Raw genomic sequence first — 23,873 nt, forward strand, 5'->3', positions numbered from 1 at the left:
TAAGTTGCATCTCTAATTTTTTGGGTTTGTGTTAAAAAAAAAAAAAAAAAAAAAATAACTGTTTGCCAAAAGAAGTGTACTACAGTAGTAGCTGAAGGAATTCTAATTAGGAGTAAATAGAGGGAGATAGAGGTCCCGCATTAACATTAGACCGATTTTAAGAGACCTTTTAACTAGGACCTGACCACACTGCACATACGTCCTCCCTCTTCCCACTAGTCCACTTGGACCCCCTTCATTTAATGTCGATCACTTCTTAAATTATAAGTTTTTTTCTTTCTAATCATACAAGACTATTACAGTTCAAAACAAATATCTGCAATTTGTTTTGATAATAATAATACTAAAAATACGTTTTGAAATTTAGCAAATAACTTATTTTGTTAGAGTCGGCCAAAGTAAACCGTCAAAATCTAGCTAGCTGATTGAAATTTATAATAATTCTTATCAAATCTTTTTTTTTTGATCAAATAATTCTTATCAAATCTATAATGAATATATATATATATGTATATATATATATATATATATATATTTGACACGTTTTCTTGAAAAAGTAACTAAAATCCACTAAACTAAATCACGGGCTAGGCCTAGATCTTTATCTACAACGTCATACTTGAATTTGGAGCAGAGTGCTTAGACGATTTGTATTGAAATTCCATGCTCACCAATTGAATGGACTCTAATTAAATAACTTTCCATTCTGCATCGTATATATTCTAATTCAATAAGTTGTATATATTCGAAACAGATGAAATGTTATTAGCATTTTAGTTTGATCTTTTTTGTGTGTGTGTGTTTGCAAGGTATGTTTAGCTAATGAGACATGTTCAGTAATAGTATCTTATAATCGCATTATTTTCAAACCATCGACAGTACACCATCTTGTTAGGATGGTATTGTCATCTTTCTTGTCCGAAGATTATTGTTAACAAATGCTTTTTGATGTACTATTAACTTTAATGATCTACCTAAAGTCGAGTATTAATTGGTAAATTAGCAAACAATACATAATAGACGAAACGAACGTAAAGAAATATTTGAAATATAACGTTCTAGACATGCCGAACAAATAAACTAACAGAAGAATTGGAAACGTACACAAAGATAAGTATGTACGATTTGAACTTGCCGGTTAAAAAGAGTCGAGAAAAAAAAAATATTTGTAACACAAAGAGTCCAGAAGAATATTTAATTTAACTGTGGGTTAATTCATCACGAGGGTTAATCGAGTCCTTCCATGGTTCCCGCGAAGGTTAAATTTGTTTTTTCTTCGTTTTGTCTTTCGTATTTGTGTGATTTGCCTTCAGTTATAATTAAGGTGGTGACATCACTATCGACGGGTCAAGTGAGTGACGTCATGGCGTCTATATGTCTAAGTCACCGATATAGACGTGGCGCTTCTCTGGAGGACCTGATGGCTAACTCAAGCCCACGGCGGCTTCCACTTAAACTTTATTCACTTTTTTTCCCGTCACGCGAGTGTTTGGCACGTACATAACACTTCGAGCACTGCTAAAACCCTTGGATAATTCTAATTTAATTATTTTCCTCGTGAATATTGGTTCTTGCTTACGTGGATATATTGTTGGGAAGTATAAAATTCCAGTGTTGACACAATTATACTATGCACTAATTGAGAGCACCTCAATATGGGGAAGTCCTCTTCAAAAATTCTTGATAATATATATAAATCTTAAAACAATTAGTACGTATATGTTAAAAGAAGAGTTCAATAGATTACCAATCTTGTTTTGTTTATACATTGTAATGATTGGTCATGTTGGTATTATGTTATATAGTACCGTATTGTGTATAGTTCTGAAAAGAGAAATAAAACTCCACAATTCACACCACGTCCAACTACAATTATGTACAGAATAGTAATAAATCATACCTGTTAAAAGCAAGGCTAGTAATCACATTGAGAAAAAGCGGTGGAGAAAGGAGTAAGTGTCAAAAAAATACGCGCGTAGAGTGAACGTGCCGTCGGTAACAGCAGCCGAGGACCCAATGGGACTTGTCACTAAATTTTTGTTTTGCTTCCCTTCGCATTCAATTCCACTCTCCTAAAATTAGCATATAGCATTTATATATGTTTAGAATTTGGGCTCAAACAAGAGACCTCACATTCTAGATATTCTTTTTTCTTCTTTCTTTTTGGGTTCTTCACAAAAGAATCAAGAAGATGAAGTCATCATCGACCTTGCTCACAAGCTTGAACCAGAGACAGCCATCTTCATCTCCGACAAGAAAACAACCGAAGCAGAAGAGGAAAGCCACGACGACTAACGATAACAAACCCATCAAAGTCCGTTACATATCGAATCCTATGAGAGTAGAGACTTGCCCTTCTAAGTTCAGAGAGCTTGTTCAAGAACTCACCGGTCAAGACGCCGCCGATCTACCTCAGGAGGCCACCACTTACGCCGCGGCAGATCCTCAACAGGTGGAGATGAATCCTGAGCCTTTGGAAGAAGGGATCCGTGAGTACTACTCACCGTTGGATGAGGAAGTGTTCAATGCTCCTCAAATGTCGGCGGGTCTGTCTGCGTTTTTCTCGTCTGGATTTTACAATGTGAATGCCTTAGGGAGCATTGGCTCTCTCTAAAAATCTTATATTTTTTTCTAAAAAAAATGGTGTCACATCGATCAGAAGAAGAAATCGATCGTCTTATAGTTTAGGGTTTCGTCGATACCTATATATATGGATGTATAACATATGGAGTTCTGAGTGTTACAAAGAAAAAAAACATATGGAGTTCTGTTTTTTTTTTTCATTTGGTTTGCGGCGAATTATTTGTGTTTGTGAGTAAATAAAATCGTGTTTTGTTGGGTGGTAATAATTCTGTATTCAGTTCGATCTCCGATGTAGAAAATGATCGGGAATGAAACGGAAAAAAGGAACGCCCAAAGCTTTTATGTCATGATGGACTTTAGTAGAACATTTGGATAGATGTATGATGTATCCCTTTTCTTTTTGGACTTTGGAAGATTTTTATTTTCGGATGGCCCCCATCTTCATGTAAAAGAACTATGTAGTATTAAATTAAATTACTGTTTCTAAAAATTTCGTGAAATCATATGAGGTAGTCTAATATAGTAGAACGTTCAGATAGATGTTAATTAAGGGGATGTAACCTCTAGTCATAGTGGTGGAGTTAGGAAAAAAAACCATTGGGTCAAAAAAAATTATATATGAAATTGACTAGATATTAAGGGGGTCATCAAACTACTAAAACTCAACCAATTACTCTTAGATATATTACAAATTTATGCCTAAATTTGATTAATTCTTAAAATTGATATGGGTCAAATGACCCACATGCTTCTCAGCTGCCTCCGGCACTGCATAGTCATGCATTAAAAGAAAATCTTGGTTGTGTTCTTCAGTGATTTATAAACTTGTTTAAGCTTATAGTTACACTTTCCTCGTGGTGAAAGGTTATATTTCAAAATACAAACACAAAGAAATGTAAGTTTTTCTCAATTGAAATTCTAGACTTGTACCATGTGATGTTCTTTATGTTCTCCTGAATGCATTAATCTATTAACCGAACCTCAAGGTGATTTACTATAATTACATTTCTGCTGGTGAAATTTAAATTTCAGTTTAGACGATGTAAGATATGCAAGCTTCTTCAGTATGAATGTATGATATAAGATGTAGACTGTAGCATCCACTCGGAACCGCTTGTTTCACGCGGCCAATAAATCCAACTAGTTTAAAAGTATTTGTGACAAGAATTGGCTCGTTAATACGTAGTTTGTTATCCATATATGTAATTCTCTTGTCATCAACCTTCCATCATATCACTGATTTAAGAAATCTAAGTTTGTATTCGAATGAAATGTACCTTGTTGTTAATAAAGGCATATGGACCAACCAATTCCATATAGAAGAGCATCTATTGTATATTAGAACATACATTAGACCATTGTTTTATAATTTCCGTAAGTCATTGTAACTCGCTCATTAGAAACGGAAAAACCAATATCTATCTTATTAAAACAGAAACATTCTGTTGGACCTAACATTTATTTTGTAAGTTTTTAAATTAATCTATTTTATTAAAACAGAAACATTCTGTTGGATCTAACATTTATTTTGTAAGTTTTTAAATTAAATACACATTTATATTTTATAGTTAAACATACATTAAGTCACTAATGTTTTTTCTTTATACTACTATCCATGTTTCCAAACAATATACTTATTTCTTTATACTACTATCAATGTTTCCAAACAATATATTTTTTTATACTACTATTAATGTTTCCAAATAATACAATAATTAATCTTAGTTATTTTATATCATTTTCTCTTTAAAATTTTGTAGAAACGTCATAATTTCATGAATTGCAAAATAGTGAACTTTAAAATTTCGATTATAAGATTACAAATTATGAAACTATTACAATTTAAATCCAATTAGATTACATATCGGTCATTCCATCAGTTCAATCGGTTAGTCTCGGGTTTTAGTGATTTTTTAATATGAATATTTTAAAAACATAAATTGAATTGTCAGATCTCCGGATTAACCGGTATAATCACAATCGGGTTGAATTTAAAAATACTGATTTAAATACAAAAATATTTTAAATACACACTCTTTAAAAATAACCAAAATATTTGTTAAATTATTAGTGAAATTTTTCATCGTAAAATATTCCGCGCTTCAAAAGCGCGGATCAAAATCTAGTTCATATTAAAAGTCAACTACTAATGATAAAAAGTCAACTAACAGTGAATCTTTACTTTATAGTATGTATTTATGAAACACTTTATTGGTTGAACTATAAACATTTGGCTGGACCGACAACCTTCAAGTCTCGTTACTTCCATCCACCATGTCTTGTCGGTTATGATGAGACTTGGGATATTTGGGTAAATGATTAGAACATCAAATGAAAAATACGAGTTTTGGTTTCATTTTTTGTCAGCATTTTGGTTTCATATTTGCACCAAAACTTTTGAATTGTTCAATTAATTACTCATGTGTACACAATGAGTAAGTAAATAGTTTCGGTTATATGACAAGAATTAAGCATATAAAAATTCTATCAATTATTTTGAATATTTCGAAACAAAAATTGGATTTTTGTGGTTTTCTTTAGTTATGATATTTTCTAAGATTTTTTCTCTCTTTTAAATAAAACTTGTTTATGTGTGCAGTATGTGCTTGTTGCTTATAATATCTTTCTTGTGGCAAACGTATACCAAGCGAGGGCCCAATATTCCACTGTCTTCTTTCGAAAGTTTTAATGCTTGCGAATGAAATAGTCAATTCAGATTTAAATAGAAGAAAGATGCCCACAAAAATAAAGAAAATACACAAAACTACAAAAAGCAAACATGACAACTTTTGAGAAAGCAAAACCTTTCACTAATCTTATTACTACTTTAAAGTCCAAATTGATCTTAATAAAGATTTTTATTAGCATAAACATAAACATTAAACTCAAAAAAGAGAGACTATGGTGGCTTCTTCAGTCATAGTTCCTAATGATCTTTGCAACCGAAGAGTATGCCCCCAAGGTCCCACTTACCAAACCAATCGCCACTATTATCCAACTCAAAATAATCTGGTTATCATAACACAAGTCAGTGTTAATCTCCCCAAAACTACTTACAAGAACTGTCAAGAAGAGACTAAAAAGCTCAGTTTATATATATATACCTGTGTTCTTGTAGCTTTGTTACCCATTATCTTCATGAAGCATAGAGCTGGCATTATTATTGCCTGAACCACACATACAATTTACGATAAAATACTTATGATTAGATCCAAGAATGTGTGTTCTTATGATATTAAGGAAGTAGGGAGAGAAAGATAATGAATGTTAACCACTAGTATACTGAGTATAGATCCTATCAGTGCCATCACAAGACCTAATACAAAATTTGCAACAAAACAATAATGAGTCTTGAGTTGAGACACAATTAAGCAATAAACCCATGCTTTAACGTTCTTACCAAAAAATGGAATAAGGAAAGCAGCACAAACGGAAGAAGCGACCAGTGCTGTTCTTAGAAGAAGAAAGCACCATATGTTCTCTGGCATTCCTTCTGGTAATAATTCTTCTATACCCCTTGCTAATGGGTTTATCAGAAGAGCAAATTTTGTAAACGGACTCGCAACCTGACGATTAGTAAAAAAAAATCAAAACAGAACCAAGATGAAGTTGGTAAGTGTAAAAATGCAACTTCCAATGATGATGTAGAGGGAAACAACTAACGGTTGTCCATTGAGCCACTTTCGAAAAGAACAAGTCCTTTGGCATGTTTAATGTAATCTGAGACAAGGTGGCTTCACCAAACATGAGATAACCCATGATTCCAACGCTTCCATACATCAAAACACATAAAGCAAAACTGCAATGTAGCCACCACACACACATACAACAACAAACAAACAAACTCTTTGATGTAAGAACAGGATCAAATTAAACATCAAAAGCTTGTATAAGAGTTGAAAATATAATTGGTTTACGTTATGATCACTGCTTTGGTGAATTTGGTTTTATCAGCCATGGATTGGTATATATTTGGGAACACAGAATGGCCTGAGTAGCAAAATCCATAGACACCAATAGCAAACGGTATCCCATTCCATTTCACAGCATGACCAGTGTGATGAAACCCGATTCCACCCGTTGCCCCGAGGAAAAACGTGCTCACTGTTATCAAAACACTTGCAAGAACTCCACCAGCTGTGGAATCAAAGTAGCTGATTCAAGATTCTTGACTAAAGGAATAAATGTAGTATAAAAAGAAAAAGCAGTTGGATGTACCGGAGAGATAGGAGATGATGCGAAGATCTTTCAACCAAACAGTTGGAAGAACAATGAGAGCAGTCAAGATACCGAACAAATGCTTAGAGTCGATATGGATACCGAGCCAATCCAGTGATGTACCAGGGAAGAGCCCTGTCAGGTTATCACCTTCCAAGATGATGAACTCCACACAATAAGACTACAAAAAGAAGTAAACAAAGATTCTATATTAAATTCACATTGTGCATACTGAAACAAGCTTTAGAAAAGAAGCTTCACTTACATATAGTTCCGTGTACAATAGCACCTGCGAGAAAACATTGCAGATGTTATAAGATAATGTGAAGAGAAAAAAAAAATAAGAACAACATAGAGATTTAACATGGTTCATCAAATATCAGACTTACACAGATGAGAATACGACCAGATATCCCAAAAGCCGCTTCTCCAATGTCAGGATAAGTGATGATACCAGTCTTGTTCTCGAAACACTCTTTCATCAAAGTAGCAGTGTAACAACATATAACAGCAAACAAGAGAAGAATCACCACCCCTGCCCAACCAGCTTCTCTAAGTGTATAAGGTGTTGAGAGAAGCCCAACTCCAGTCATTACATTAATCGCTATAAACCAAAAAAAACAGAGTTTTGAAGGAAGTTAAGAGTTACTTACTTACACATGTGTTCTTGATTTCAAGCTAAAGAAAGTTAAAGATTTTTACCATTGAAAATGGTTTGAGTTAAGCTGCAGCCATAGCCTCCTATGGCTAACTCTTCAGCAAAGGAACCTCTGCGAGACCAAACTGATTGTGCAGCTGAGGCTTTGTCGGATTCTTCGTTCCTATCGGGGAGGAAAGGAGCTTTAGACTCGACATCTAGATTGCTTCTGCTCTGTCTGTAGAAACTCGGCTTTTGACTCGTGTTGTAGAAACTCGGATTGCTCCTGAGAGATCCGAAGATTGGTGATGCTGCAATCGTGTACGAATCTGTCGTTTCCCTGTTTGAAACAAATATCAACAATCAAATAAACAGAGTATCTCAATGAAATAAACAGAGTATCTCAATCAAATAAACAGAGTCTTTCAATCAAATAAACAGAGTATCTCAATGAAACAAACAGAGTCCTTCAACCAAATAAACAGAGTATCTCAACGAAATAAACAGAGTGCTTCAATCAAATAAACAGAGTCCTTCAAATCTTGGAGAATGCAACAGGATCAGATGGGCAGTGATTCAAGTGTGAAAAGAATGATTTTTTTCCATGAAATATTTGATCTTTACGAAGGAAAAAAGACGTTACAGTTACCTAAAGCTCTGAGGCCATTGAACCTGGGAAACGAAAGTATCTTCGTTGTCGTCGTCAGCAGGAAGATCTGCGACGTCGCTTCGATCAGTTTCGCTGTCGTTCTCGTACCTACTGCTGTCTTCATCGTCGTCAAACGTAAAATCTGGTTTCTTCTCCATTTTTTGCGAGTGTTTTCGAATAAGGAAAGAAACTGTGGAGGATGAAAGAAAGATCACACACGAAAAGGAAACAAGAATAGACCAAATAAGATCTCAATCTCCTTTGATTGATGTTTTTTTGTTTAGTTTTTGAGACAGAGAGAATGGGTGTTCTCTAAGTTTGCAGAGAGAAGAGAGGAGGTGGACAGAGAGACGAATATGAAACACGTAAAACTCTCTGACTCTGTTTTTCCGAGAAGCTTGCCTTGTTATAAGGCGGGAAGCGGTGACGTGGCAATAACGGTGGAGATTTAAGAGTGTTTAAAAAAATGATGGAAAAAGTAAAAATAAGAGAAAAAATGACCATCTAGAAATTTCAAAAGATTATTTAGATAAATTCTCTTAAAAGTAATTACTATAAACTTTAGCTATATTGAATTTTATTATTAAACTCCATTGATGAAAAAAGTAAAAATAAGAGAAAAAAATGATCATCTAGAAATTTCAAAAGATTATTTAGATAAATGTATTATCTACTGATTAATATATATGTATGGAGTTTAATAATAAAATTAAATATAGCTAAATTTTATACTCCCTCCGTTTCATATTAAGTGTCATTTTAGAGAATTTTTTTCGTTGCAAAATAAATGTCGTTTTAAAGTTTCAATGCAAAATTTATTAACTTTATTCTCCATTCTATTTTTCTATTGGTTGAATTGTATCGGTAATGATATTTTTATATTGAAAATATGTAAAATTAAATGCTTTCTTAATCCGTGTGCACAAGTCTAAAACGACACTTATAATGAAACAGAGGGGGAGTAGTAAATTACTTTTAAGTGAATTTGTTTTTAAAGAAAGAAATTAGAGTTTAAAAGCAAAATGAAAGGGAGTAGTAACAAGTGTTGAGTTGAGATGGTTTTTTTATCGGTGGGATCACCGTCTACACGAGTCTGTAAAATCGGGTTTATCATGTTCAAGATCGAAATGTCCATTATGTGTTAAAATTTCTAATTTTCTTGTCAAGCATGAACATATTTTTACTATAGATAGACCTGATTCTTTGTTTTCGTAATTCTGATTCAACAAATCCAATTTTGAAAACAACTAATCATCATGAATGTTGCTGGATTCTTATGCTTAGTACTTACTAAAAACCCATTCGTTGTTTTGAATCTTAATGTCCCAAAAGAGTCCAAATTAAGAAGAGAAAACATAGATTTGAGTGACGCGAAGTCGACGAGGGAATGGGGTGTAATTGTAATCGTTGTCAGTAAGAAATAGAAATACGTTATCTCTATGTCGTGGCATGTGATTTTCTACAAGTGTCAAAGCTTCATATGGTCGTCTGATTTTTAATAGTTTATCCTTTGACGCATTTGTAATATTATTTTGGTTAACTTTTCCAGTGTACTTTTAAATGTGGGATAATTAAAGAGAGATTTGCATGCCTCTTCCACGTTGATATTTTGCAAATCAGGAGAATCTTTTCCTTGTGATGTTGTTGAATGTCATTTTTAGAAGAAAACTATCTGTTTAGTTAAGAAATATTAATAACGGATTATTTCAGTCACTCTATTACAATTTGGCTTTCAGAAATTATATCATCACCACATGTTATGTATCAAAACCAAGGGCTGTATATTAGAATACAGTGACACCATCATTCATTATATAGTTATCCTATCTCAAATTGTTACCTCAAAAAACAAAACCTTAAATTAGTGGTGTTCAAAATTTGAAGCAAGAACCCAGTGGAATTTAGACCATAAACTGATTAAAAACAAAACAAAGGAGCTAAAACATTAGATTTGCAACTATTTCCATGAAATATTATTCATATTTTAAAATGACAACAATATATCTATATATAATCTTTTTGTGAAAGTATGTAAATATTTTGTATTAAATATAGGGTTTTATGTCAATGTATTAAATATATACATTCATAAACATATTTCTTACATGTGTAAGTTAACCCACTTGTAAATTTATTCTTCACTTTATTTATAAGAAATATGTTTTTGCATGAGATGGAACTTGGAAGCAAAAAAGATGCTAAATATAGAGAAACTGAGGGAATTGCTTGTTTCTCTAATTTTCAAGGCGTTCATTGGTTTGAGGACATGAACGAGTCCTTTGAATTAATGGGTAAAATTAGTTTGAAAAACTGATAAGAAAAGATGAAATCTCGGAGACATTAGTTTTTCTTTCAACTCTTTTGTGGCCATTAGTTTTTTCTTTGTTTGGTTTGGAACATGTTGAAGACCAATACTCAATCCAACAATGCTACACTCTGAAAAAAAAAAAGAGAAAATGATCAATCCACACTTATGTTTGTTGATGTGGAAGGTATGTGGTACATCTTTAGGATATTGTTATTCAGACAAGAACGTTCATGTTTTATGAAGGTATGTTTCTAGCTGTTAATAACATACAGATTTTTAGATAGATTTTTTCTTAGTTTAACACAATGAGCAAGGAACAAAGCTATGTTCTAAAAGCATGGGAGGTGACCCTGCGCAAGACCCAACAAGCAAAGAAGCGGGCTAATAGCGTTTTTGGGACAGTATCAGTATCTCCACATACGGATAACGATGTCACAAGTGATGAAAATGATGATGAAACCACCACAAACAGGAGCAGCTTAGAAGAATTTTACCTTGCGGAGAGAGTACTTCCCAATGGAGACTACTACACAGGACAATGGTATGACAACTTTCCTCATGGGCAAGGAAAATACCTCTGGACGGACGGATGCATGTACATTGGTGAGTGGTACAATGGAAAAACCATGGGACATGGAAAGTTCGGGTGGCCATCTGGTGCAACATACGAAGGAGAGTTTAAAAGTGGTTACATAGATGGTATTGGCACATACACGGGGCCAAGCGGAGATGCTTATAAAGGTCAGTGGGTGATGAACCTGAAGCATGGACATGGAGTCAAGAGTTTCGCAAATGGAGATGCATATGATGGTGAATGGAGGAGAGGTTTGCAAGAAGGTCAAGGAAAATATCAATGGAGTGATGGGTGTCATTACACCGGTGAATGGAAGAACGGTACCATATATGGTAAAGGGAGCTTTGTATGGACAAATGGGAATAGATACGATGGGTGTTGGGATGAAGGGTTTCCTAGAGGTAATGGGACTTATAAATGGGATGATGGTAGTTTCTATGTTGGTAACTGGTCTAAAGATCCAGAGGAAATGAATGGTACTTATTATCCATCAGGAAACGAAGGGAATCTTGAATGGGATCCTAAAGATTTGTTCAGTAATCTGAGTGAGTACACTATCTGTAGTGGTGAGAGAGTTCCTATGCTGCCTTCACAGAAGAAACTTTCTGTTTGGAACTCTTCCAAGCGTATAGAGAAGCCTAGGAGGATGTCAGTTGATGGGAGGGTAAGTGTTGGTGTAGATAGAGCGTTTGAGAAGATGAATATGTGGGGGAATGAAACAGGGGAAGAAGGCTCAGATTTGAGGAAGGAGTTGGATGCAGAGTTGATGCGATTGGATGCAGAAGGTTTTCAAAGTCTTAAGTCAAGCCATCTGCCTATGAAACTGCCAAAGGCAGGGAGGAAGCAAGGGGTTACTATATCCAAAGGCCATCGCAATTATGATCTTATGCTTAATCTACAGCTAGGAATCAGGTAAATATGAGAGAGCATATATGTGTTCTAAGCTATATAATATGATTTTTGTTGGTATATATATGCACGTGGAGCAACAATGCTTGTATTTTTTTTTGGTTTCTACAGGCATTCTGTGGGGAGACAAGCTCCAGCTGCATCTCTTGATCTGAAGCCTTCAGCTTTTGATCCGAAAGATAAGATATGGAGGAGGTTTCCACGTGAAGGAACTAAGCACACACCTCCACATCAGTCTACTGAATTCAAATGGAAAGATTATTGCCCACTAGTTTTCAGGTTACACACAAAAAAATGATACTCTTCATTTTTCACATTGCTACTAGTTCTAACTTTTTTGTGCCTAACTTGTTTTGCTTATGATTCAAGGAGCTTGAGGAAGCTATTCAAAGTAGACTCAGCTGATTACATGCTGTCCATTTGTGGGGATGATGCTCTCAGAGAACTCTCATCCCCTGGTAAAAGTGGGAGCTTCTTTTACTTAACAAATGATGACCGTTACATGATAAAAACAATGAAGAAGTCTGAAACAAAAGTGAGTTGTTTTCTCAAGTTATCGCTTGCTGTTACCAAGTACTTGTGTTGCATGTACTGAAAACATATCTCTTTTGGTTCTTGTTGGTGTAGGTGCTTCTGAGGATGCTTGCAGCATATTACAACCACGTTAGAGCATTTGAAAACTCTTTGGTGATCAGATTCTTTGGTCTACACTGTGTGAAGTTGAATGGACCAACCCAAAAGAAGGTAGATACAAAACATTAGCACTTAATGTGACTTGATTTTTAGAAAGGGTTGGGGTAAAATCTCATAAATCTCTTGGTCTAATGCAGGTGAGGTTTGTCATAATGGGTAATCTGTTTCGTTCTAAGTACTCTGTTCACAGACGCTTTGATCTGAAAGGATCTTCTCTTGGTCGTACCACTGACAAACCTGAATCAGAAATAGACTCAAACACCATCTTAAAAGACCAAGACCTAGGTTTCATTTTCAGACTGCAGAAAGCATGGTACCAAGAATTCACAAGGTAAAAACACCATTATTCTCTACTCTTCATTAGTTATAGTTTCTGCTTGTTTCATTTCTCATGACTTGTTATTCACGTTACAGGCAAATAGATAAAGACTGCGAGTTTTTAGAACAGGAGAGAATCATGGATTACAGTCTTCTAGTTGGGATTCACTTCAGAGAAGCTTCTGTAGCTAGAGAGCTGATTCCTTCTGGAGCTCGAACACCTATTGGTTTGCTATGTTAAATCAAATAACCTTTGGTTTTGAATTATTCACAGAAGCAAAAAGATGATTGTTATCTTATTTACAGGTGAATCTGAAGAAGAAGCAGGACATCGTCTCTCTAGATCAGAGGTTGATGAACTACTTCCAGACCCCTCAAGGTAATAATACAACACAAGAGAACTATACCAACACCTTCCAAACTCAAAAGAGAAACACTTAAACTTTGTTTTGGTTATGTTGTTGCAGGTGGGCTAGTATCAGATTAGGAACCAACATGCCAGCGCGTGCAGAGAGAACGATGAGGAAAAGCGACACTGAGCTTGAGCTTGTGGGAGAGCCTACGGGAGAGTTCTACGAAGTGGTGATGATCTTTGGCATCATTGACATTCTTCAGGATTACGATATTAGCAAAAAGCTTGAACATGCTTACAAGAGCATACAATATGATCCTACCTCCATATCAGCAGTAGATCCAAGACTATACTCGAGGCGTTTCCGTGACTTTATTTTCAAGGTCTTCACGGATGACATTTGAGAGAGAGGGTTTCTATTTTTCTTTGTACTTAGGTTTTTGTGTCCAAGAAAAAATAATACATAGAATTTCACATATATTATTTTGGCAAGGGTTCTGAAACTTGCAAATATGACTCCCGCAAAAATTTCATTGATTCCCATTGATTTATCTATATTTAATTACCTTTGCAATATTAGTTAGTAGCAGTTGTTCTTGTGTATTTCTAAACGAACATGCGTCACCGATATTAGTTTGGCAAGGGCTCTACAACATCGTATTCAAAATCTTGAGATGATGTGAGTTGTTGGGTACCGTTCCTCATCTGAATTATTACGGAATTATCCTATAGTGATAGAAATTTCACCTTAAGATATGTATTAAGTTCATATAAGTTAGAATTCTAATAAGATAACTACTGTTAGGATATAGCTTTCTTTATTGTATAGATATGTTGCAACATCCTCATTAATTATTCAATACAAATATTATATTACAGTCTCTATTTAATAGTATCAGACCATTAAAACTTTGAAATTTAGAACTATTCTTTTTAAATCGAAAGTTTTAAGGTTTTCTTTATTAACAATGGTCAAATTATCGATCGTATCACCATATCTATATATTCTGTTATGTATGATGATAAAATATATGCAGCATATGCGAACATGATGAACATCTTCATGAACATCAATTCTATGATGTAGTTCTCTCTATAACACTTGGTTCGACGAATATAAAGAAATTTTGATGGATATATTCTTTCCGCATCACACAACCACGACGGACAGTTATGCATACATATCACTTTAATTTTTTTTACACAAATTAAAAGTAATTAAAATGTATTTATCGTTTTATAATTACATATATTTAACCGATAATATATGGAATAAATAAAATTATTTATAATATCAGTGCATTATACAATTAATATTAAACTAAAAATAAGTGTAGTTTGTATTAAAATTTTAAATGATATTTAGTGTATAAAAGTGTTAAAATAACATTTTTTAAAAATAAAGAAAATACAAATTATATAGTCAATTAATATTATTTCAGTTAATTTAAATATGTATTTCTTAGAACTTTAGTACTTTTCTAGCTTTTATTTTCGACAGAAATACTAAAAACATGTCTATTGATGATAACTTATGGATATCTTAGCATTTAAAAGAAAGGAGAAAAAAAAGAAAAATAGAGAAGAGAAAGTATCTGTGCAGACATACTGTCATATCTCTTATTTCACAAGTGTCATTTAATAAATGACTTACAACTTTAGAATTTTTTAAAATTTTATTAAATAAGTAAAATATTAATTAATAATAATTTTGTTTTCTTCAGATCCTGAGTTAAAATACTTCACAATGAGGTTGTTTTAATCCAATCAAAGGCGATTATTGCTAGGAAAAAAGTTTTCTAATTACACGAAGTTTATATTAATATCAGGTCCGTTCCTCTTTTAAGGCTGGTGAAGCATGAGCTTCAGGCCACATCTTATAAAAACCAAATTTGTATATCTTTTTTATTACTGTATGTAGCATAAATGGTTAAAACTAGGGTAAGCTTTGTCTTTTTGTTTCTGGTTCGAACAAGAAAGCCGTCATTTTTATAAACATTTTTTAGTTGGTAAGTTTAGAATAGTTATAAGGGCCACATTATTTTATGAGGCTTTAAGCCTCTTATATGTTTGGGACGGCACTGATTAATATGATAAAAATCATTTAATATATAAAAATGTGTCAACAATTACATAAATTCACATGTTATCATGTACGAAGTAAATGATAATATGGTAACAATATTATAATCGGGTTTAATTAATCTTAAGTTAAAGTTAATGGGATCGATCTGTAATTTATGAAATTTAATAAACTTAATTAATTTTATTAATAAACTTAATAAATTCAATTCAAATTCCCGAAGAAAAGGCAATAAAACATTAAAAACAAGAAAAACAACAAATGAAACTGCATGGATTGACAATTTTTATCAAATGGAACAAGAAACCAAAACGCAACAATCGAGACGCATTTTCCAATCACATTACTTGACTAGAGGAATTGTCAAAGGAAGAAGAAAAAGAGAGAGGAGGATAATAGATGGCTACGTAAATAAGCATTAGCATCAGCACCACCGGAATTCCCATCATAATCATCGGCGGCGGCGGGAGAGGCGGAAGAACGGCAGGAAGAACCACCAAAATCACCAACATCACCACTCCGATCATAAACATTTCGAAGATCCTTATTATATATTTTTGCGAAGCTTCTTTTCTTCCTCTAAATCTTGGCTTTCAATGTTCCTGCACATATAAGTGAATTTATAATAAATCATGTGGGTAAATATTTTGTCAGTTTTTCCTTTTATGTGTGTGAGACTGTGAGAGAGAAAGACGTTATTGCAGCTTACAGGTGAAGCTCATGCACTGAGCAGCAACGTATTCCAATTCATATCCACCCAACGACAAAGCCACCCTTATATCCTTTTCATTTTTATCTTTATTTATTAAAAGTCCAATCAACTAGATTTTATTTTAAATTCACACACATGAGATTTTTTACCAAAAAAATACCATTAATTACTAGATATGGTTTATCATTACTTGTAAATAAATTTTGATGATATTTTTTCAATGTTTGTTTCTGACTCAGAATATCTCCAACCATAATATCAAATTTGATGTTTTGATGTCAAATTTTTTTGTCATCTCCAACTATAACACCATATATTACACCAAAAGTAATATTATATTATTTGATATTTTATGTTTTGATCATTTTTATATTTTTATTATTTGAAATTTATAAATAATTATTTTATCACACTTTAATATTAATTTTATTAAATTTCCGTAACTATATGTTTATAAAATTTATTATTATCAATATTTTATAATAAAACGATAATAATCATTTAGTGATTTCTTATTTCAAAATAATATATAATGTAAAATATAAAATTTCTATGATATTTTTTATAACACAAATATGATAACAACTACTGAGTGATTTCTTACTTGAAATAAAATTTAAAATATTTGGATTATGTAAAAATAATTTATAATATAAATAATACAATATATTTATGTTTAGTTACAAATTTGAACTGATTAATAATAATAATAATAATAATTGAAAAAATTGAACTGATTAATAATAATAATTGAACTATATTATTCAATGAAATATAATAAAATATGTATATAAAATAACTGGTATAATACTATTCACTCTATACCAAATTTGATGTAATAATGTCATTTTTGATGTCCCATTAAAAATAAAATTACATCAAATTTGATGTTTTGATATTCTATTGGAGTTGGCCTTAGAAATCCTCATCAAACTCAACTAAATTGTTATTATCATGGATGCGGCCATCTTTTCATTATTGGATTCACCTAATCCATGTTTTTAAACCTCTCACCATCTTTTTCACCAAACTCTATGTTTGTCGATGATCTTGAGATTCACCTGGTCTCCTCGATAATTTTTGTTTGTTTTAGAATGGTTCATGTTTGTTTTAGTGTCAAATCAAGCTAAATAGAAATTCATATTCTTGATGTTGCCTACGGTCCTAGAACTCCTCATCGAAAAGTTTTGTTGGTCAAGATTCCAACTTCTTCTAGTAGATATATCAATATCGTATTCGACTATCAATTATTATTATTTCGGACAATAGTTTTTAGGTCTTAAGTGAAGCTTTTTGGATCATTTCACTCTTTAAATACATTTTTTGGTTGTCTTTGTTATTCAGCTTACAATTTACTTCCAGTTGTACTATGTTAAACCTTTTTGGTCATTAGATTAATATAATTGTTTCATTGACAAATTAAAAATCTAGTATTTTGTTAATCTTTTCAAAAACATGATACTTTTTTTTATAACCGTGGGGATCCGGCAACCGAAGTCAATCGACTAATTCCACGAAATTCATGGTCCTCCATGTATTCTTACGATTTAACGATAGCTCGGGTGGCCACAGCAAGTCGAATCCACGCATCACTATCTCTTTGACGCTTACCACTGAGTTACCTTGATACTTTTTCATCTTAAATAAAATCTCTCATCTATGTTTTCACCTTTAAAAGAAAAAATTCTCACTATTTGAAAGAATAATTTAATAATAAGGAAATTTGTTTTAGATTTTACAAAATTGTATACTAGAAATTAATGTAATAAATTTAAATTTATTTTGAGTAAGGAGTATTTTGAAAATATTTTCTATTAGTTTATGGTCATTACATGATATGTATATGAAAAGTAAATTAGAAGCATATATATATCTTATTAACAATAATTAAAAAATAACTAAAACCTCTGATTAGCTGGAAGTTTTGAATAAAAATGTTAAGAAAATCATTAGTTCTTAAATAAATATGAAAATATTTTTGAAAAATAAAAATAAAAGATTAAGTATCACCATCAGGAACTAAAGCTCTCAGCCTCTCGTCATATCCTTTGTCAATAAATGACATGCAGCAATTAAATTATTTTCCTATATGTGGTGACTACATTCTACATATTAGAATTTTTTTTGGGGGGTTAAAATGTGAAATTATGAACCATAAAATTATGAGAAAAGTATACCAAAACCTGTATAATAATACAGAAAATTGATACTGACAAGTAAATATAAAGTTTCTAAAATAAAAGCTTAAAGCATGATTTTATATCGATTGGCCAAATGATTTCATTTTATTTGGCAATTTATGTATGTATCAGTTTTTACCTTTTATACTATTATTAATTTAACTCCAATCGATGAGGCATTGTATCATTTATCTAGTTCGATTTAATCCCTTGAAACAATAATTTTTTTTGGGATGTAGTGTGAAACTGAAATAGTTATGTGGCATTTGTATGTCGACAGTTAACACTAACAAAATATTGTAAAATCAAATACGTGAGAAAAATATATAGGTTGTTGAAAAACAAAATCAAGAAACTAAAATAAACTGACGTATGACATGCTAGCTGCTAGCAAAGTATTAGTGTGGCGGTTTAAATGATTTGCCATTTATGTGCTTTTAGATGACTGAAACGGTAAGGATGGTTGGTGAATGTAGAGGATAGAGTGAGCTTGATACTTTGAATCTGAATCAAGCCGTACTAAGTGTATTTATTTCTTCTTATTCCATATACGTTTCACCTAATTTATTGCCATTGTCCGTTTTCCTATTTTACCTCTGCTAAAAACAGTGAATTGAAATCATATTACACAATTGTATGTTCTAAAAATTATATTTATGCATGCAATGTATTAAACGCACTTTTATGACCAACTTATTAAACGGCACTAAAGATTATTTTCAGGGGGTTAATGATGCGGAGAGGATGAATCTTCTGATTTCCATCATGACCGTCTGAATTTGTGTGTGTAATCCAAGAGTTCTAAGCATTTGACTTTCTTATCTTGAAAATTTTGAGTTTGTGAGCACATTTGATGTCTAGGGATTATAGATCACGTAATCGTTAATTACTTCACGTCGTTTCACAATTTATCCGACCTTTTTTCAAATGTATCCCTACGGTTACGATCGAGACAAACAAAAAAAAGAACCAGAAATATGAAGACGTAGCATTCATTCCCATTCGAATGTATAGGTGCAGTGAATCTGATTTTGTGGACATATGAAATTCTTTCTCGCATGCTTTTTGTTCTGACGAAAGATAGACTCGACAAAGGAAGACTCGAAGACCAATTGTCTTTTATCATTTTGTAATTATATAATTATTTTTGTTTCCTTTTCTCCCTTGAATTCGGTCAAATCTCCTTTAGTTCTGTACATTAGTCTCAAAACTTCACGCACACTGTTTCCCTGGATAAAGTATCTCATGATTCCAATCCATCATATATATACTCGTACAGTACTTCGCACTGCTGTTCAGTGCAAACACACACAAACATTAATTACAGACATGCTTAATTTTATTATGTTAAAAATCAATAAAAATAATCCCTCAAAATTGAAGTGTTTTCTTACTAATTAGCCCACTAACCGGAAAACTGAAATGCAGTGTGTGAATATTAAATGCCTTAATGATTTTTTTGAAATCAATCATCATTCTATAAGATACTTTCTTTGTCTAAAATAATACTATTTGTATTTATTATCATTAGACCGTCGATAATGCTGACCCCCAACCTAATTTTATACTACTTTGTTTTTTTTTGATCAAACCTAATTTTACTACTATAACTCAAATACTTTTAATAATCATTAGTTTATGGTTATGAATGGGAACTGCCGTTTCCATTTTAGCGGGGCGGTACTGAATTTCACACTTGCGTTACCAATCAACTGCAACTAGTAAAATGTTGTGCGTTATTGAATTTTTAAAATAGAAAACAAAAGTACAAGTGTGGTATTTGATTTTGTGAAAGAAAACGTAATAACCGCACAATACAGTGATTCCACTAGTTACACAGATGAAGGGCGGTTTTGCAAAATAGAAGTTTTAAATAATTTTTACTTTTTACGATAAAAAATAAAATAGATGGTAAAATACTATAACTCACGTTTTGTACTTAGATCATCTCCAATGTATTAAAGCATTTTTAGTTCAAAATAATGCAACATCAAAATAGAGTTAAATTTTACTCTAATGTAGTATTCCATTTTTTATTCCAACAATATTATTTTTATTTTATTTTATTAATAATTATAGATAATACTTTATACTTATAAAATTTTATCAATTTTCGAACTTCTAAATTTGGGCAATATTTCACTGACTTTAGCGAGGGATCCGGAAAAAAATTTCCAAATTATTAAATCACTTATTTTATTTTATATTATTTTATTTTAATTATATATGTTTTAAAAATATTTTATGCATTTTATGTAAAATTATTAAATAATCATTTGTGTAATATACTATTTTCTTTCTTGTTATTGTGTCATTTTTAAATAATAAAAAATAAAAAATATTAAAAATTCAAAGGACTATGTAATAATAAATAAATAAAACAATTTCAAAATAGAGTAATGAGTTAGATTATTCCATAAATAAAGTAATCCTAGCCATTGTTCTATTTTAAAGTTGAAAATAGAATGGAATTAGAAAAGATTTTATTCCATTATGATGTTTGAAATTGAAAATAGAATAAGGTTTAAAATATCCTTAGTATACGACCATAAATACATACAAAACCACATGTAATCACATATAACATTTTGTAGTTACATGTTTGTGATAAAACAGAGGCATATAATTAATATCTTTTAACTTTTCTTTTGAAAATAGTTTAAAATATTTTGTGTGGCGTTTTGTAAATGTTATAAGTATGCATATGTATTAAATAATTAAAATATTTTAAATAATCATTAATTAATATAATTAAAAAAACTGTTTACTTTGTTCACCAACTATAGTTAAACAAAGACCTAAAACTATTATGAGGCTATAACTAAATAAATTAATTTCAGATGTTTTAATATATTTTGTTAATATTATTTTCTATAAAATTTGTTTTATTTCTTTAAAATGCATTTTTTCATAAAACCGTACTCTTTTTAATATCAAAACCACATTCATAGTTAAACCGTCTTGCATTTTGATTTCGCGCCATTTATGAGCTCATCAATTGAACCTTATGACTCTCTCACTTGGTAGCCACAGTAACTACAAGTCAAGTATACCTTCTATATTTATTTTTCATTCCACAACTAGTAGCACAAAGTAGAATGATTTTTGACAAAAGAAACTGATACAACTATTATTTTGGTTTGATTCTTTATTTAGGGTCATGGATCCTGAAAGATATATCGAATGGATACTACTCTCCTCTGTTCCATTATAAATGTCATGTGTTTACTTTTTTGTATATTAATAAAGAAAATGATTAAATTTTCTGTTTTACCTCTATTTAATATATTATTTTAAAAAAAAATTAATTAATGAATTAAAATTAAGAATAAAAAACTTAGAAAGAATATTTTATATTTATCTTAAAAATATAAAACAACTTTTATAACAAAAAAATTAAAAATAGAATGATATTTAATTTAAAACGGATGAAGTATTTGGCTTTTAAATGTTGTTGTCTAAAATTTTATACAGTTATTAAAAAGTATCTGAAAGTTTATTTGATATCGTTTTTGCACAGTTGAAATGGTCTATCAAAGCAATAGTATTTTATTATAAAAAATTATTTATCATTTTATCTTTCAAATTAATAAGGTAAACTAGCAGAGCTAAATTTGTATTATGGTTTAAATATTGCATTGACAATATAAATATTACATTTGAAAAAGAATAAGAAAAAACACAACGATACTTATTATGAAAAGAAATTAAGAGGGTGTATTCAACCGAGAGTTTCAGGTGATTTATATTAAAATAACAAATTTACTGTTATTCAAACATGAATTTTAAAAACTTATTTAAAATACACTGTTATTGAACTTGATATTTCATAAAATGCTCTAAAATTCACTGTTATTGAAAATATTTTAAGTTGTGGATTTTTAAAGTTTTGAAGTGATTTTAGGGTGTTTGGGTGGAGTTTCTTAGTTAAAAAAATTAAAACTCAAATTTCATTGTTTTAGGTGATATTCTAGAGTAGTTTAATAAAAATCACCTAAATTTTTGCAACTTATTAAAATCATCTAAAACTCCGTTAAAAATCAAATCACATCAAATATTAAATTGGATACATCCCCTAAAGCACTAATCGATTAAATACACCAAGTTGTGAAAACAAGAGAACGAGCATGGATTCTCAAAAAGAAATAAAATGTCTACAACAAGAAAGCAACAAAAAAAAATAAAGAAAGATTATGACTTTTTGACCATATTAAAAGAATCTAATCCATTTTGGTCTGTCTGACATCAGAGGGCGATTATTCACAGTTTTCCAGTGTCTCTGTGGGTTCCACAGTAAACCAACTTAAAAAAGAATCATATGTTTCAATTTTTTTAAAATAAAGTTTAGTAGATAAACAAGGAGAAGCGGATAGATGATAAAGGTATTAACACAAATAAATTTAGATATAATATCAAAATGTAGTATTTAACCTCTCTCTATGGCTTCACCAATTTTGTTTAATTAGTTTTTCATTTTAAATATATCATGATATTGTATTTTTTCATACATCATTTGGTAATTTAAAAATGACAATATTTTATTTCCCCACAGTGTGTTATAATATGATAACAAAAATGGGAATATACATTGAGTTACGAAAAAGATGAAAGTCATACATAAAAAATAGACGTGCACATTTGCTTGTATTCAATTTCAAAAATATTATTCTAAATCTAATAAACTACATTTCTACGAAATCATAGAAGAAAAGTCCGAGATCTATCACATGAGTACTTGCACAAAACTAAAAGCCCTTAATTTGCTCCTTACATACACACACATGTATAGACACACTAATACTATCTGTGTAATGCATATATATCTGTACGGTCGGTGCGGACGTCGGCGACACCACTCATCAGGGATCAAGAGGTTCTACGTAGAGGCTAGGCTCGTTAGAAGGAGAAAGAGCCAAGAAAATAAGGAGAATCATGAGGAGGAGAGGGAGAAGTAGGAGAGTCGCTGGAGGTGGTGGAAGCGGCGGAAGAAACGGTGGAAGAATCAGAAGAAGCAGAGAGAGAAAGAGAAGAACTGCGACAGATCTCGCCGTGATCAAAGAGCTCCCGGTCAAACCCATTGGCTTGGGTGTAACATCAGTATTTATGTACCCTCATTTTCCATCAGTATTTAGTTATTTTGCTCAAAAAAAAAGAAGAAGACCCTTCTGCCTTTGTCTCTCTGTGGCTCTACTTCTATATATAGTGGGCAATTGGGATGGTTGGAATATCATGTCCATATATGTTTATATTCGTGTCGGGTGTATCTTTTACACCGAGAGCCAGAAGGGTACATTTTCCATAATTACCACCACTTACACATTATATTCCAAAAGTTTATGTTTTATTTATCGGTTTTTTAATATTCATGATTTGTTGACACAATATTTTCTACTACCTTTATGTTTCTAAGTAACTAGGTGTTTTTCCGTGTATAAATAAAAGATTTAAAATTTAAATTATACATATATATATATATTTAAAACAAAATTTTGCTAGTTTTTATATTATATTAATTTTACGATATTTAATTTTAAGTTCAAATTTAATTATATTTAAAAATTAAAATAAATTAGTAAGTTTTTATTAAAATTTATCTTTAATAATATATATTTAAATTTTTAATCTTAGAAAAGCTTTTTTATCTATTTTATTTTGTT

General features: G+C 31.4%; 4 protein-coding genes across 4 annotated transcripts; 2 read left to right on the forward strand and 2 right to left on the reverse strand.

Moving 5' to 3' along the window:
• The first annotated feature begins 2,075 nt into the window (after positions 1–2,075).
• Positions 2,076–2,849, forward strand: LOC108809652 (sigma factor binding protein 2, chloroplastic). The gene has a single exon (XM_018581811.2). It carries the CDS (start codon positions 2,192–2,194, stop codon positions 2,612–2,614), a length of 423 nt encoding a protein of 140 aa, XP_018437313.1. The 5' UTR covers positions 2,076–2,191; the 3' UTR covers positions 2,615–2,849.
• Positions 2,850–5,325: 2,476 nt separating this feature from the next.
• LOC108811973 (amino acid transporter AVT1A-like) lies at positions 5,326–8,328 on the reverse strand. The gene is made up of 11 exons (XM_018584100.2): positions 8,088–8,328; positions 7,504–7,778; positions 7,191–7,405; positions 7,067–7,090; positions 6,802–6,982; positions 6,501–6,720; positions 6,247–6,382; positions 5,984–6,149; positions 5,856–5,899; positions 5,688–5,750; positions 5,326–5,592 (listed from the first exon to the last, which is right to left on the reverse strand). The coding sequence occupies exons 1-11, from the start codon at positions 8,243–8,245 to the stop codon at positions 5,497–5,499; spliced, it is 1,578 nt and encodes a 525-aa protein (XP_018439602.1). The 5' UTR covers positions 8,246–8,328; the 3' UTR covers positions 5,326–5,496.
• A 2,222-nt stretch (positions 8,329–10,550) lies between these two features.
• LOC108811972 (phosphatidylinositol 4-phosphate 5-kinase 5-like) lies at positions 10,551–13,901 on the forward strand. The gene is made up of 8 exons (XM_018584099.2): positions 10,551–11,881; positions 11,990–12,157; positions 12,248–12,413; positions 12,506–12,622; positions 12,709–12,902; positions 12,986–13,116; positions 13,196–13,268; positions 13,357–13,901. Exons 1-8 carry the CDS (start codon positions 10,701–10,703, stop codon positions 13,643–13,645), a joined length of 2,319 nt encoding a protein of 772 aa, XP_018439601.2. The 5' UTR covers positions 10,551–10,700; the 3' UTR covers positions 13,646–13,901.
• Positions 13,902–22,344: 8,443 nt separating this feature from the next.
• Positions 22,345–23,327, reverse strand: LOC108808851 (protein ORGAN SIZE RELATED 1; the record flags this gene model as incomplete). The annotated part of the gene is made up of 1 exon (XM_018580948.2): positions 22,345–23,327. A coding segment is annotated over one exon (252 nt), but the record flags the coding sequence as incomplete, so codon positions are not given.
• Between the last annotated feature and the right edge of the window lie 546 nt (positions 23,328–23,873).

This window comes from Raphanus sativus, chromosome 6 (genome assembly GCF_000801105.2).
Source record: "Raphanus sativus cultivar WK10039 chromosome 6, ASM80110v3, whole genome shotgun sequence".
NCBI lineage: Eukaryota > Viridiplantae > Streptophyta > Magnoliopsida > Brassicales > Brassicaceae > Raphanus > Raphanus sativus.

Excerpts from the sequence above, each read along its gene's own strand:
- LOC108809652 (XM_018581811.2), top strand. The coding sequence starts at position 2,192 with ATGAAGTCATCATCGACCTTGCTCACAAGCTTGAACCAGAGACAGCCA.
- LOC108811972 (XM_018584099.2), top strand. The coding sequence starts at position 10,701 with ATGAGCAAGGAACAAAGCTATGTTCTAAAAGCATGGGAGGTGACCCTG. Across the intron at positions 12,903-12,985 it reads TGGTACCAAGAATTCACAAG|GCAAATAGATAAAGACTGCG; the intron begins GTAAAAACACCA and ends TTCACGTTACAG. Across the intron at positions 13,269-13,356 it reads CTACTTCCAGACCCCTCAAG|GTGGGCTAGTATCAGATTAG; the intron begins GTAATAATACAA and ends ATGTTGTTGCAG.
- LOC108811973 (XM_018584100.2), bottom strand. The coding sequence starts at position 8,245 with ATGGAGAAGAAACCAGATTTTACGTTTGACGACGATGAAGACAGCAGT. Across the intron at positions 7,779-8,087 it reads CAATGGCCTCAGAGCTTTAG|GGAAACGACAGATTCGTACA; the intron begins GTAACTGTAACG and ends TGTTTCAAACAG. Across the intron at positions 7,406-7,503 it reads AACTCAAACCATTTTCAATG|CGATTAATGTAATGACTGGA; the intron begins GTAAAAATCTTT and ends TTTGGTTTATAG.